The sequence below is a fragment of the Paroedura picta genome, chromosome 9 (assembly GCF_049243985.1).
Source record: "Paroedura picta isolate Pp20150507F chromosome 9, Ppicta_v3.0, whole genome shotgun sequence".
NCBI classification, from domain to species: Eukaryota; Metazoa; Chordata; class Lepidosauria; order Squamata; family Gekkonidae; genus Paroedura; species Paroedura picta.
The window spans coordinates 40,609,349-40,623,373 of record NC_135377.1 but is presented as its reverse complement, the minus strand read 5'-3'; the positions used below and the strand labels follow the sequence as shown (position 1 = coordinate 40,623,373).

Here is a 14,025-nt window from a genome sequence, read left to right as displayed (position 1 = left end):
TAGGTCGCTATAATAATAATAGTTTGATGGAAGAAACCTTTCATCTGAAAACTGAAATACTATGGACACTTGATTGCTTCTGTCTGTAGATACAATGTATTAGGCCTTATGTTTTATTTATATAGGGCAGCAACATTTGAATAGCCCTCTCAAAACATGTCCATTGACTTGGCTGGTTATAGCTATACTGTGAAGCTGTCAAACTGGATTTTATATTCTGACCATAAGTAATGACAGTTAATAGCATCTTGTCATGAGCCAGATGATAAAATGCCCCAGAGATTACAATATATGTTTAAGGAGTTCTTTCCTTGTCTGTTGTATGTGTGAGTGCTATTCCTATTCCTGTCTGTTGTATGTGTGAGTGACATTCCTATCTCCAATGCTGTTTTTATTTGATATATATTTTCAGCAAAGTTCAGACTTGGGGATTATTGGAAAACAATGCTCCGTGGACATATTGCAAGAGGTGATAAGTACGATGATCCCCAAAAGTGAAGGGGTATAAGGATATTATCTAGGCAATATTCTTGATCACTTACAGTGCCCCCTCCTAAGCAGAGTTACACCCTTCAAAGCTCATAGGTTTAAAAAGCATATTCTACTTAGGAGTGCACTGTTGATCACAGATCTTCGTTTATTGCAGACAGGCCCTCCTTAAATCACAGGATCGTTATGAGAACAAAATGGACAGAGGAGCATTTTGTTCTCATAACAAAAGCCTTTTGAAGTTGGGATATAAAAATGAGGAATGGGGGGAAATGCACAGTGCACATAAAGAACAAATAATTATCCTATTCAGTCATGTAATTTGCATGTCTGGGTTAGCTCAGGGTGATATGAATAGGGATAGAGAAGGAATCAGTACGGTGGGAGGGGGTCATGATGGCTCTCAACAACCCTGGATCTGGAAGACATGATAATGTCAGCTAAGCTGATCTCAGTTTTATCAGTCCTTGAACAAGGGACTTCCTTATAGTCAAAATAGAAATAAAAATTATCCTGTAGCTTTTACAAAGTGAGTTAGCAGTCCCATGCAGCTATGTAGATGATCAGAAATGAGTAAGTGGAGAATAGGGTGTTTAAGAACTGTATCTGCCCTTCTACCTCTCCCCTTACCCCAGCTAAATGCAGCTGCAGGGAGATTATTTCAATTATTGGGGGGTGCATGGGAGGAAATGGTTAACCATCCCTTCCCCCAGTGACCCTTGTCAACTCTCCAGGCAGCTGACTGAGGTTGCTAATTAGCTACAGTAAAACCACAGGAGAACCTAATTATGAATCTCTTGCATGAGAATCTAAGGAAGTTCCTTCAAAATAGCTAAAGGAAAGGTGGGGTATAAGAGAAATAGTAGGAAGCAAAACTATGACAACCTTGAATTGGTGAATATATTATCACATTTTCACCATGTATTAATATTCCTTCGTTACTTATATTTGTTTGAGAAATCTAGGCTTGTTTGCTTTATTAATTTGTGTTTCCATTCTGTCCTGTGCTCCACAGCATATAATGTAGTGATCCCCAGTGTGTTACCTGTATGTACAGTTGTGCATGCCAACATGTTTCCATGTGTTTACTTTGGAAAAACCCAAAGCATGTTCAAGAAAATAGCCAATCTGGCTATTTACTTCAAAAGAGCTGACCTAGGAGGCACCATCTTTGTATCAGCAAGGAGAACCTATTTCAAAATAGTTGCCTCCACTGTAGATGACTGTGGTTGGAACCTCAAAATTTGTTGAACCTCCCAATGTTTGTGATCGGAGGAAACCCTGTGTCAACCATTTGGTGCTTGGTCCAATCCCATGGCAGCCATTTTGTTATTGCCTGGTGTCAAGGCTTTCTTGACTACAGAAAATAATGCAGGAAGTCTATCAAAGATACCAGTTCTGGATTTGTGATTAAATACATTAGACAAAAGTTCTACCTAACCTAATACAGTCTAGTACAAAAAAATATATAGTATTTGCTGGTGTATAAGACTACTTTCCCCCCTGAAAAACATGCCTCCAAGTGGGGGGGTCGTCCTCTACGCCTGGTGCACTTCAATTGGGATAGACATAGCTGCCCATAGTCGCCTGCCCACCTCATTCTACATTCCATCCAGTATCACGCAGTATCCAGCGCGGCCGCAGCGGGTCATCAGCGTGGCTGCAGCGAGCATCAGCAGCGAGACAGGGGTTCCAGCCTTTTCAGCATGACTGGCCCGTTCTGCTCAGCGGGAAGCAGCAGCGCTCTGGCCCGCCCCTTGTCTACACAGAGCTCGCACATGCACACTTGCGCACTAGTGCCTGTCACAGGGAGATTCAGGGGCGGGCCAGAGGCGCTGCGGTTGCACTGCAGCCATACAATGGTGACAATGACAGGTACTGTAATGTAACAAACTCTATATTTTGAGTAGAAATGTTGGGGGTCAACTTATACGCCCAGTTGTCTTATACGCCGGCAAATACGGTAAGTAAGATATTGCTCCCTGGTATAGTCTCTCAAGTAGGAAAGTATACACTCTCTTCATTAGCTTTCAGGAAGACAGTAATCATATAGTCTTAACCTCACTATCACAGAAACTATGTGATGCAGGACAGTCAATCAAGTTAGAATACCACATAGTTCCTCAAATCATGTCATTAACCTGTCATGGGGGGGAGGGAGGTTTTAAATACAGCAATAATAATAGGCTGTGGTCAGTACACAGTATTAGGGTGTGAGATGTGTGTTGTTATTTGCTTTCTCTTGTGATAAATACTACAAACTGCAAGAAAGCCAACAGAAACCTCATTGACATGAGAAACCAAGGCCACTGGTTGATTCTAGATGAGGCTCTTTAGGACCACAGGAGACAATTTATATTTCTGATCTGTTTCTTGGTTCTTATTTATTTTTTTCTCTGTACCTTTGCATCATGATGAGTTGAGAGCAGGCAAGCTGCTTCACAGCTTTCAAAAGTCCTACATGGAATTTTTTGCATATAATTGAATTCAACAAATTTATAAATGAGATTTTTTACTGCATATACATGCAAAGAGGGCCCATGATTCTCATGGCAAACAGTGAGAAGCTGATGCATATAGACCAAACTATGTGTTATGAGGAGGATCCACTATGAAGCTTTCTGGCATATAATTTAGCCAGAGAAAATATTGGTGTGGGATGGAGGTAAAGATGAAGGCTAAGGAATAAGGTGGTTGACCATTTTTTCTCTGACTGAAACTAGCCCCTTGGGACTGCTTTTAGCTAAGATGGGGGAAAGGTCATGTGCCTGTCTTTTTTCTTAATGGGGCTAAAAGTAGTTACGGGAGAATCAGAAGAGAAGTAACCCTGTTTCCTAGTGCTGCAACTCCTATTTATGTCATCCGACTCACTGCTTTTGGAGATTTAATTATATGCTGCAGGATCCAATTATGGATTCCCACCATAATATGTGGTTTGGGCCTGAAATGTTCCTTTCAAATTGATATACATTCATGCTAATTCTTGCTTAAAAGCAGGAGTGGACATTTTGCTTTATCAGCATTCTCTGAAAGCTCTTGATCATTCTTATTTATACTGCTGTGGATGAAAATTATTCCAGCCATCATTCTAGTTGTGTTTTTCACTGAAGGTCTTTTCATGTGGTTGATGCATTTTGGTATCTTTTGTGACTCCTTGTTTATGCCACTTGGTTTCCTGGGCTTAATGGTGAATAGCTCATTTTAAATTAGCTTTTTGATTCAGAGAACTTACCAAAATCCCTAGAAAAATAAGAGCTTTATTTGAAAGCTCTTAAAGAAAACGCCTATTAAGAATCAAGAAGGGAAAGATGTCCTACCTTTTCCCTGTCTCCCAGTCTCCTTGGGGCAATCACTTTCCCTTTTCACAGAATCTATTTTCTAACAGTTCCTCAGACCTTCATTAGGCCATGAACACTCACCTACAAGAAGCTCACAATGTGAATGTAGTTTTCCAAGACTTCTAGACCCTCATTAATGACAGACATCCTGGACCATTATAGCATCTAGAAGTAAAGCCTTTGTAGCACATTACAATCAAGCAAAATAACATAGCATGCAAGCTTATGAGTTCTTCAGAACTCTTCATCAGACTGAATTTCAAAAAGAATGGCGGTAGATGGGCCTTACTGGTTGGGTTGCCAACTTGGGTGTAGTCTGCACGGGGCTTTTTACCCAGTCACAGTTTGAATTAATCCCTCTACACTGCATTTGATTTCCACTTTGATGTCAGGCACTTTAAATTTTCCCTCTGTAACAAGCATGATTAATTCATGGTGACCCTACCTTTCCCCCATGATATCCTGGAGTGGATATAAGCCTCAATATTTCAAAAACCACCATGAATAAATGTGCAGCTCTCTGCTCTTTGTGAAATAACTCTGCTTCATGTCACCAACATTGTAGCAAAGAAGTCTTCCCTGATTGGCCAAGGCATCAGTTCAAAGTCTTCCTGGCTCCCGGTTGCAAGGCTTCCAAGTGACTGTGGTCCAGAAGCTCTAACTTCTTTCAGTAGAGATTTGCCTCTTGGTTTTTTCCCCCTCCTCTGCTGTCTCCAATCCTCCCCCCGCCCCTCGTTCAAGAAAAAAGAAAGAGGCTCCTGTTGTGTTTGGCTTCCGTTCTGAGCTTCCATAATCATGTGCAGAACACTGTTTCAGTGGGGGGGGGGGGGTAGAGGAAGACCCGAGTTCAAATTGATCTGAATGCAGCAGGATCCACAATGGAATAAACAAAGTAAGTGCAGAATCAGCCCAGGAGATCCCCTAGAATTACAGATTTCTCCCAGTGGTCAAGAAGTGCTGGTTGGAAGGAAAGGAACTGGATACAGCCACCCTCCTCCCAGTTGTGAGGCCTATAGGGCTGTCTGCTGAGGAAATACAGAGGATGCAGAGTCCAGTCAGGAGTTCATACAAACATATACTTAGAGAGGGAGCATTTTTAACGGGACATGTGGTAAGGGTTAGTGCCCTTTCTGCACTGACTTGTTTCCCACTCCACCACCCACCCATATACCACTGTTTGTCCAGTTTCAAGGTTCAAAAAACATGTATCCATGGACATGTTTGGAACATCACAACAGAGAACAGCAACTGGCTAGGTAAATTTGGGTGGACAACAGCAGGGAAAGGCTTAAGGCAATGTGTATAACTACTTAATGTGTAATTAGGTTAACAGTGCATACCTAAACAGAGTTACAGGTTTTTCAGTCGCTAGATTTAATGTAAAAACTCTTGTGGAGTTTAGAAGGTTCTTAAATCACCTGCTTTTTCTCATGGTGCAATGTTGGAGAGATCCAAACTTTGGCAAGGAGATGTTATTATCTATCCTAGCAGCAAATTAATATATCAGGGCCTCTGCCCTTTTGCTGTAAGTCTAATTAGATATTGCATCTTTCAGAAGCATAAATGAGAAGGCTGTTATAAAAGCTCATTCTGTGGGTGGTTCAGAGAACAGAGAAGGACCTTTCCAACTCTATCTACTTATTTCTGCTTGAAACAAAATGAGGAAAAATGTAAAATTCCTCCAGAACTGAATTATCTAAATTAAACCTACAACACATAACCCTTAAATATGTACTCTGGTAAAAAACCAAGGATAGTGAAAAAGTTCTATCCGAAATTGTTCCAATATCAAAGAGCTCTGAATTTACCAGTGCATAGATGAAATTAGATCACATTTTTTTGCCCCAATGTACATGACTAGGGAAGGCCGGTCTTCAACTTCAGTAGGCCATTACCCAAGCTGGATGCCTGTTCCCCTCTGCTGTTCAACTGGGTGGCAGGAGGAAATGAAGGGAGTGATTTGGCATGCTTCAGTGTGTGACATCACTTCCAGCATGGAAACAGAAGTGACACTATCACATTGATGTGACACTCTAGGAGTCATCCATAGAGTTCTGAGTGAATCCGAGAGTGGTGTCATGATGGAATGACACCAGATGTACAGCAATGTATAATGAATTGTTTGCCCCTGCCCCTGGATTTGTCCGTGCACTTACTTAAATTGAATGTTTTGTGCCATTTTGTTGCCTAGTTGTAGAATTTAGAGGAATGCTTGAAATTTATACCCTGAATAATAAGTTATCACTGGTATATATGACCATCTCACTGACTCTAGATTATTTTGGATTTGGGATCTTAATTAACATCAGTCTCAGCAGGAGACTCTGATATCCCTTATTGGGGGAAAAAACTGCCCTAGGATTTCTGCCATATGCTTCCTGATTTATAACCACCTGTAGGATGTTTCTCAATCCCTAGGATATCCCATTCTATTATTTGAAACAGGCAAAGACTTTTACCAAAATCAAGTACACAGTGCCTATCAGGTAACCCAGTGGTCCCCAACCCCCGGTCCGTGGACCGGTACCGGTCCGTAGATCAGTCAGTACCGGGCCGCAGCTCCTCCTTGTCCTCCTCCCTGGATGCTGCCTCAGGGGCTGCCCTGCCACTCTGCCACCAGCTCACCTCTGGTGCTCTCCAGTGGCCGCCATGTCTGGGGCTCCTCCTCGGCATGGCACTGCGCAGCTGCTGCTGGCAGCACCCCCCAGTGGGTGGTGGGAAGTCAGGGGCACCAGCGGGAAAGCAAGTGGAGCAGGGCCTCAGGCGGCATCCCTCGGCAAAAGACTACCCCCCCCCGGGCCTCAATAAAATTGTCAAGCGTTGACCGGTCCCCGGTGATAAAAAGGTTGGGGACCACTGAGGTAACCCACCTTCTCTGAATAGCCCAGGCTAGCCTGATGTTGTCAGATCTCAGAAGCTGAGTAGAGCGGACCCTGGCTATTATTTGGATGGAAGACCTCTAAAGCAGGGGTAGTCAACCTGTGGTCCTCCAGGTGTCCATGGACTACAATTCCCATGAGCCCCTGCCAGCATTTGCTGGCAGGGGCTCATGGGAATTGTAGTCCATGAACATCTGAAGGACCACAGGTTGACTACCCCTGCTCTAAAGAATACCAGGGCCATGATGTGGCAGGCAAGGGCAAACCACTTCTGAATGTTTCTGGCCTGGAAAGCTCTTTGGGGTCACTATAAGTCAGCAGTGATTTGATGGCACTTTCTACCACCATCAACAGGTAAGCCATGCTCAAAATAGTCTAATAACTTGATCGATTCTTTCTTCAAAGGCCATTTTAATGATACCAGGTTCCTACTGTTTAACTGGGACATATTAGCATAACAGGAACATTCCAAATAACACTTGATTTTAATTTTTTAAAAATGGCATTTGCTGTGGCCCAACCAACTAACATAAAAATGTCCTTTATGAGGTATGTAATAATTTTGTTGATGTGTATTCTGCTTCTCCATCCCTTAGCAGCACGTATAAAGTGCCCCGTAGATACAGTGTGGTTCAAGAAAAACATTTTTAAAAGTGAGAGCCAAACACTGTTTAACTAAAAACTAAAATTTAATTTGCAAAAATATGCCTCACCTTCTCCATTCCCTGTTTAGGTACATTCACATTACTGATTCTTAACCCACCCATTCTCACCTAGCCCTTTTCTTTCTTTAAAAAAAATTATTCTCAGCAGCTTGTAAATGCAGATATTCCCCCCCCCTTTTTTTTCTCTTGTTCTTCCTTCTCTTGCTGATGAACTATTCTGGGGGAGATAGTGTGTAGCAGGGTTATATGAGATTTGTTTGTTATATTTACTATCTCCTACATAGAAAATAATAAAAGCCTTCCAGTTGAAAAAAATATTCATAGCTGACCTTATTCTCAGGTACTTCTATTAAAAGTGTAGGGAGCAATCCTAAGCAGATATACTCAGAAGTAAGTCCCATGTTATTTAGAATTGTTAATGTTGCAGCCCTAGTTGGAAAGGCTAGAGGAAAACATCTTTGTGTGAAATCTGAATAAATGCTACTCCAAAAGTCATGAAACTAGATAGACCAACAATACAAGGCAGATATTTTAAATGCTATCAACATTTCCAAGTATGGAACCATTTAGCCCTCCTCCCCACGTTCCATCTGCTTCCCTTTGACTGGCTGTCAGGCTGGCTTTGGATATATGGGACCCTGCTAGCCATATGTGTTACATTTCTCTCTGCTTCAGAATCACGTCCAACAGCATGCCTACAGAATATGCATCTGGGACTTAAGATACTTCTGTAGATTCTAGTGCTCCCAGAGCACAATGAGGCTAGTCATGTGGCTGGCAATCGGGGGGATGCATGGTGAGTCTTGAGGGTGGACTTTAGTGTGGGCAGCTTGAAGCCCCTCTTTCTGGACTCTCAGTCCACAGCAGGTGGGCTAGGAGATGAGCAGACCTAGGAGCTTTACCTGCCTGCCCCTCCTCTATTTAAGGCAATACCATCCTGAAGCACTGCTAAAGCTTGAAAGGAGGACAAGTACTTGGCTTGGTGGGCCTTGGAATAGTGGAAGAGGGCGGCACTTCCCATGCCATATCAATATAAACTCATCACAACTTACATTCTGATTGGTTTAATCTAGTGGCTCCCTCAGACATTTTGGTCCACTTTCAAAGTTCAGGAAACCTTTACATTAGCCTTTGTTGTAGTGAGCTACTAGCAGCATCTTGCATGGATAGTTCTGGTCAAACTCTTGTCTCACCAGGACACAGCAGTACAGGGTGACAAGCTGCACATTCACATCCCTCCATCTAAAAATGCTCAATAAGATGCTCAAGTATTCTCCTGCATTCCTCTCTGCTAGGCAAGCCAAGACAGGCTTACCCAGTCTGCCTTATGTTACAATGCTTCCAGATCAGGTCCCCAGGTACTGACATTCCTATTGTGCACAACGATGGTGCCTGCCTCTCTGTTTGTCAGTGTCTTATGGACTTGCATCACAGCTTTGAGATTTTCTCCCTCTGACTTTGGCATGCACTCCTTTGGCACTGGTGCAGCTATTGTGGCCTCAGGACTGGGTTTCCCCACAGAATGAATCTACTCTATTGGGCAACAGCAGTCCACTTCATACAGGTCTTACATATGCCCTTTGGGTCAGCTAGGTTGCTAATGTACAAGTCCTTCAGCCCCTGCAGGTCAACAAATGTCAATGTGGATCATGGGCTACAACATCATCTATTGGTTTAGGAGGTATACTTCATCATTTGGATGGGGAGAAGCCTTGAGTCTTGACAGCCATCTGCACATCACTTGGTTAGGGCATTGGGGCATGTGTTGGCCCTCTCTCCTCATTGTGCCATTCCAAGTGTCAACATGAAGAATGCCAGATGCTTTGGATTTACACTTAGAGGAAAGCCACCTCCCAGCACAAAAAGGGGTCATGTTGATGTGATCCATCACAGCTGACTTAACAGCTTTCCATTCCTGGCTTCCTACCACTTACCTGTTTTGGTCTGGTCTCCTCAAATGCCACAAATGGTGTCATGCTGTTTCATCAGTCCACATGGACTTGATCAGGAAGAAAATATATAAGACAGTAGACCAGGCGGTAATGTCACTGGAAGGGAGTGTCATTCACACTGAAATCAATTTTAGGTTAATTTCCCTCTTCAGAGATATTTGGCTACATGGCATCTAGGGCAGGTTGCTTCATTGCTTATAGACTTAGGAGTGTTGGTGGGAGACAAGGTGGGGTAGCCACCCCCCCCCACACACACACACACACCAGTTTCAATAGTGGTTTGGGTATGGGAGAGATTCTTTTGGTTAGGGAGGCAGTGCTTGCATGCCCACATCCCATAGTTTAGAAGACTCCCTTAAGGAGTCTTATGAAGAGCCAATTCAATCACATGCCCGATTCAAGGGCTGTCTGTGGGGATCTCATCACCAGGTGGAGAGGGAACCATGCAGCAGCCGGCACCCATGCAGCTCCCTGGGGTTTGCCTCTAGGCTGTGAGTGGGGGGTTCGTTACTCAGCAGATCAGGTTCCCTGATTCAGGATCTTTCCCTGTGTTGTACCAATGCTCCTGTAGTATGATCAATAAAAGCTGTGGCTGTTTTATATCTCCAAATCTATGTGTTCTATTTCATTTCTTCCCCTACATCGCTCATTGCCCCTGGGTCAACAGTGAGAACCATCATCAGAACATTCAAAATCTTTTAAATGCAGCTCCCTCTGGCATAGAACATTATAAAATTTGCATATACAAGCCTCTGTCTCCCATCTTAAAGAGCCAGCAGCTTCTTGACTGAACTGTCACACATGACCTGGTCTGTGATTAACTGTGCAGACTATATTATTATTTGAAGCTACTTAGATGTGAAAATACTGTTGAATACAGTTATGTAATAATAATAACTTGAGATATTAATATTTAAAGTTCGCATTTAAAACATTTCCGATCATATGAAGAAAAGATCTGATACAGAAAAATGTGCAGACATAAGGAAGAATGTCCCTAAACTTTGGGAATAACTTGCTTATGATTGCAGAAACATTTTCCCCAAATTTTAGATACAACATGGTAAATGTAATTAGATGTATATGAAAAACATTGCAGACACAAGAAATCAGTGTATCTATTCCATATAATTTCCACTTGGTAGTCTGTTTGCTTACTTCTATTTTTAACAAAGATTTTTGTGAAGATTACTCTATTATTTAAACATTACTTAATTACCACATATAACATTAAAACAATTGGCACTAAAAAGAAAACAGTGTTTAATAAGTATTTCATTTTCAGTTCAGTTGCAAATTCTTAATATGTGCAGAAATAATTTACGTTGCTTAAATTTTGATAACAGCAGACCTCTAGTGGCTATTACTATAAATGGTTCTTTCTTTTTACTGTTTTGGTTTAGAAAGATCGTTGTGTTTATCAACAGAAGAAAAAAGTGATACAGAAATATAACACCTAAGGTGTTATAGTTCTACACTAGCTCCTGCTGTCATAGAATCATCCTATAAGAATTACATTTCTAATAATCTCTCATAAAGAAATCACAGGTCAGATCTGTGGTCCCTGCCCTATGTCAAATACAGAGAGTTAGTGTGATGTAGTAGTCAAGAATGTTGAATTAGGATCTGGGAGCCCCAGGTTCGAATCCTGTCTTTGCCACTGAAGCTGGATGGCGTTGGATCACATACTCTCAAGCTAACCTACCACACAAGGTTGTTGTGAGGGTAAAATGGAGGAGAGAACAATGTAAGCTACTCTGGGTTCCCATTAGGGAGGAAGGTGGGATATTAAATAAATAAACAAACAAACAAACAAATAAATAATTTTTTTTTAAAGTAAAAACCAGGCCCTTTTCACAGTCCCTTTGCAAACCAGTTGCTGTTGGCCCAGTTCCAAGTAAAGTGACATTGAGACCGAGGTTTTGCACAGTGTATTTCACTCTGTTAATCAACTGTGTCTGGAGCTCTCTGAGTATTTCAAACTGCACCATTCCTCTTCCCTGGCCTTTTCACAGCACTTTCTTTTCTGTCTCTTCTGTTTGTTTGTAACTTTCCAACTTCTCTGCTATATTGTATTACAGCAGTTCAGTGGTGTAGCACTAACATTCAGCAAGAGTGTGCTGTAGAAGAAGACGGAGTGGGGGGGACTGTCACTTTGGGAAGCACCTCAGACATTTCACACACCACAGTAAAGAAATTCAGAAGTATGTAGTACACTTGAATATGGGAGAAAGCAGTTTAGAAAAAAGGCTGAGCCCCACTTTGCAAATGAAACACACGCAGCGTTGTATGAAAAGGCTTTAAAAATCCATTAGCAACCAAGTGCAAAACTGTTGTGTCTGAAATGACACAAAAAACCTGTTACCAACCAGCTGCTAATACACATGATAAAGGCTGTTTGAAAGGTGCATCTGCCTTATGGTGAACCTGTAGGTTTTTCAAGGCAACAGACATTAATGGGTGATTTGCCATTTCCTGATTCTGCTTAGCAACCCTGGACTTCCTTAATGGTCTCCCATCCAAGTACTATCCAGGGTCATCCTGTTTAGCAGCTAAAATCCGATCAGATCAGGCTAGCCTGGTCCCTTATTAGACATACAAATCCTCAGGTCCCATGGGGACCCATTAGGTTCATGACAAACCACTGAGAAGGTGCTTTTGTTTTCCCCTTCTGTTTTCCCAACTTGCAGTACTCCCAGATGTGCATTATTTTATCTGAGCAAATCAAGATGAACCCAAGCCAGGTCACCCCAGTGAGTTTTGAATCCAAGCAGGGATTCACTTAGTTCTCTCTGGTCCATCCCCAAGATTGTAATCACTGTAGAACTTCGTCTACTTAAGTTACTAAATCATAGGTGAGAACCAAATCCTTTCCCCTCTTACACAAGAGGTGTGGGACATCCTTTCCTTCTGTTAGCAGCTTCTCATGGGACTTCAGAGCCCTCCTTGCCTTAGAAAACTTGTCAGGAAGGTAGGAATGCTGCTGCTTCAACAGCAGGTCTTAAAAGCCCTTTTTTCAAGCTGAGTGCTTGTGTACACTAACCTAAAGCCAAGCCTTTGTTAATTTATTTAGTCCATTTCCTCCAAGGAACTCAGGGCTGTGTACATCATTCTTCCTTCCTTTATTCTATTCTTACAGCAATTCTGTAAAGCAGGTCTGCTAAGTGAGTGTGAGCAGCCCATGAGGCCCAATCACCTTCATGGTAGAGTGGACCTGAGCCTCCCAGATGCTAAGCAATCTAGTGACCTAGGAATTGTTATTCGCCTAATATAGGAAAATGCTGATGCAAGACTTTTGTTACCCATCTTTATTTCAAGGTGATAAGGTGGGATGTAAATATATTTTAAATCAATAAGCAGATAAATAGTGTGAAAGGACACAGGAAAAAAACAAGGACAGAGAGAAAGAAAAGAGAGATTAAAAATAGCAATCTATTTCTCATACTTGGTAATAGCTCTTACCAGTTCCCACCACTGCCAGTGGCCAAGGGGGACCTGGAAGCCCTACTCACCATGGAAATGTAAGCACATTGAACTAGAGAAGTCCAAGGCACCCCTCACTCCTTGAACTTCAACATAGGTCAGGAGGACTGAATAGTGAGCCATCTGAATTTTGTCTTGAAGACTGCCCTTTTGTGACATCATGCACCAGGATGAGTTTGCAGTTGCTCAGGAGACCCCTTATATGCCTTTTAAAAAGGATTAACAAATGAAACCCTAAACACATCCACTCTAAATCCTCTTGAAATATACTCAGTGAGGCTTACTCCCAATCAAGTGTTCTTAGGATTGTCCTGTAAATTATGTGACTCCAAGCTCTCAATTTTTGTTTGCTTGTCTGCCTGTCTGATTTGATTGTTTGATGGGGAATATGACTTTTATTTCAATTCTTCCTTTCCTTTACATTTTACAGATCTACATGCCCTGTGCAGAAGAGCAAAGTCACATGATCAGCAGAACTATACCACTTCTGACTTCAAATGAAAGACTGCATGTGCTGTCACAGAAGGTCAAACTTTAAAAGTCAGTGTGACTGCAAATTTCAACATTCAGTTATGACTTATAATAAATATTCAAGGAATAAATATTAATAGAATACAAGAAGTGCGCTGCTGGATCAGACCAGTGGTTCATCAAGTCCAACATCTTGTCACACCGTGGTCAACCAGCTGCACTGGAGGGCCAGCTGAGAATTTCATTGTGAACACTTTTGATGGTTAACTTTACTGTGTTCAAAGGCAGCAATCAGATGTGAGCCAATAACTTGGCCTGTTGGGTTCATGCTGTTTGCCTTGGTTTGCGAAATTGCACATGTGCAAAGACACTACTGATTCAAACTAGTGACTGATGAGCATCATCACCAAGGACCACTTAGCAAAACAAAGGGGAGGATTTTATTGAAATAGCATTTATTGATGACTGGTTTATGATGCATAAGTGACCTGAACCAGCTTGTATTGGGTTTTCCCAGAACTGCACTTGTGCAAAGATATTACTGATTCAAACTGATTGGAAGCCATTTGCATCACTAAGGACAACTGATGAAAAATGAAGGATAGAATTTTATTGAAATTGAGTATTTACTGATGACTGATTTAAATGATCTAATTGCTCATTTAGACAATTGCCTGCTGAGCAGAACAGTTATGCAGCAAGGATGGGAAGGTAGTAGACATCAACTGAGCCAAGAATTGGGATGGTT

At 41.9% G+C, this 14,025-nt stretch overlaps 3 protein-coding genes across 7 annotated transcripts in view; 2 read left to right on the top strand and 1 right to left on the bottom strand.

The window, feature by feature from the left end:
• Positions 1–14,025, top strand: part of DTNA (dystrobrevin alpha) — a 379,312-nt gene that overhangs the window by 3,632 nt on the left and 361,655 nt on the right. The gene's annotated exons all lie outside the window — the stretch shown is intronic.
• NOL4 (nucleolar protein 4) overlaps positions 1–14,025 on the bottom strand; it is a 156,217-nt gene that overhangs the window by 76,530 nt on the left and 65,662 nt on the right. The window contains exon 1 of one of the 4 annotated variants that reach the window (XM_077352491.1): positions 12,836–12,904. The exons of the other annotated variants lie outside the window; for them this stretch is intronic. Coding sequence (XP_077208606.1) covers positions 12,836–12,854 — 19 coding nt within the window. The 5' untranslated portion in view covers positions 12,855–12,904. Of the gene's footprint in view, positions 1–12,835; positions 12,905–14,025 lie in introns of those variants that run through there. 4 annotated transcript variants of the gene reach the window in all.
• The window catches only part of LOC143844809 (uncharacterized), a 77,713-nt gene that overhangs the window by 1,310 nt on the left and 62,378 nt on the right, over positions 1–14,025 (top strand). For both annotated transcript variants that reach the window (XR_013234141.1, XM_077352492.1), the window contains exon 2: positions 13,237–13,346. The gene's annotated coding sequence lies outside the window, so the exon portion shown is untranslated. The remainder of the gene's footprint in view (positions 1–13,236; positions 13,347–14,025) is intronic.